Consider the following 1,216-nt stretch of genomic DNA (forward strand, 5'->3'; position numbering starts at 1 on the left):
GCCCCGGCTTGAGCACGGAGAAGCCTTGCCCCCTGAGTTCCCGGCCTGCCTGCTCTGAGTGCTGTTAGCTGTGGGGTCGAGTCACTGTGAGCACGTTGGATGTAAACAAGGAAGTCATGACGGGTCTCCATCCTGGTGGCATTTCATGGGCTCTCTTAGGTCCTTCCTGGATTCCCCAGCTCGCAGCCCAGGCGGGTCTGAGGCCAGCACAGCCCTCGGGAGCGGCAGCGCTCACACAGGGCATCTGGAGCAGGATTAGTGAAGGGGGCACAGGAAACAAAAATGATCCAAATCTGGAGTATTTATTTTTGTTTCTCTTTTTTTTTCTCCCTCCCCAAATCTGTTTCAGCAACTGTACCAGATCCTGACAGACTTTGATATTCGGTTTTATATGTATGAGCTGCTGAAGGTGAGTGACATTGTGAGTGACAGTCTGGATGTGGAGCCCAGGAGCGAGAGAGGCAGTGGCAGAGCTCATGGGGCAGCGCTGCTAGCGGTTGCTTTGCTCCTGTTCATGTAGAATCCATGTCTCATAACCCGGGAAAATTTGGGAAGAGATCTGGATACCTGGCTTGTTGTAATGGGGTATTAGAGCCAAGCAGGACCTCCGGTCACCTCCAAAGAGCCTCTGACTCTCTGGAGTCTGCTCTTGCCCTGTGAAGCGTTTGTGGTTGTTCGTAGCCAGGCAGGGCTGTGCTTGCTCTCCCCGTGTCTCTAGCACCCTTGGGCTGCTCTGAGGAAAACCAGCTCCCGCCCAGTCAGACCCAGTCCGAACACCGAGAGACGTCTGCTGGGCTGGGGAACGGGGGACTGTTTAGCACACCAGGGAGAGCGAAGAGAGGGACTGCCAGCCCCAGGCTGCTTCTGCTGCATGTTCAAAGGCAGCCCCAGAAGGTGATTTCTGCCTGCTTGGTCTTAGAGCCCCGGGTCTCTGGGTAGGGGATCTCGGACACTTTGAGAGCCAGCTGGCCGGCTTGGTGCCCTGCGGTCACAGAACCCCAGGGGTATGGGCTTGGGGCACCGAACCTCTGGCTCCGCTGGCTGTTATGTGTTGATGTGATACTGGTCTTTTTCTTTGAGACCTCCCAGGCAGAACTTTCCCTGCCCCTCTGACAAAGGGCAGGGAGTGCCCTGAACACTCCTCTGCACTAGCCTAGCTTGTACCTCCCCGTGGGAACGCTCATGGAGCCATACGGCTAGTCTGGAGGATCTGCTG

At 56.3% G+C, this 1,216-nt stretch overlaps 1 protein-coding gene across 1 annotated transcript in view; it reads left to right on the forward strand.

Moving 5' to 3' along the window:
- The window catches only part of CSNK2A2 (casein kinase 2, alpha prime polypeptide), a gene marked incomplete at its 5' end in the record, with an annotated part of 21,430 nt that overhangs the window by 14,920 nt on the left and 5,294 nt on the right, over nt 1-1,216 (forward strand). Inside the window, one exon of the mRNA XM_010141238.1 lies at nt 350-409. Within this exon, the coding sequence (XP_010139540.1) occupies nt 350-409 (60 nt within the window). The remainder of the gene's footprint in view (nt 1-349; nt 410-1,216) is intronic.

This window comes from Buceros rhinoceros, unplaced genomic scaffold (assembly GCF_000710305.1).
Source record: "Buceros rhinoceros silvestris isolate BGI_N320 unplaced genomic scaffold, ASM71030v1 scaffold29848, whole genome shotgun sequence".
Lineage (NCBI taxonomy): Eukaryota > Metazoa > Chordata > Aves > Bucerotiformes > Bucerotidae > Buceros > Buceros rhinoceros.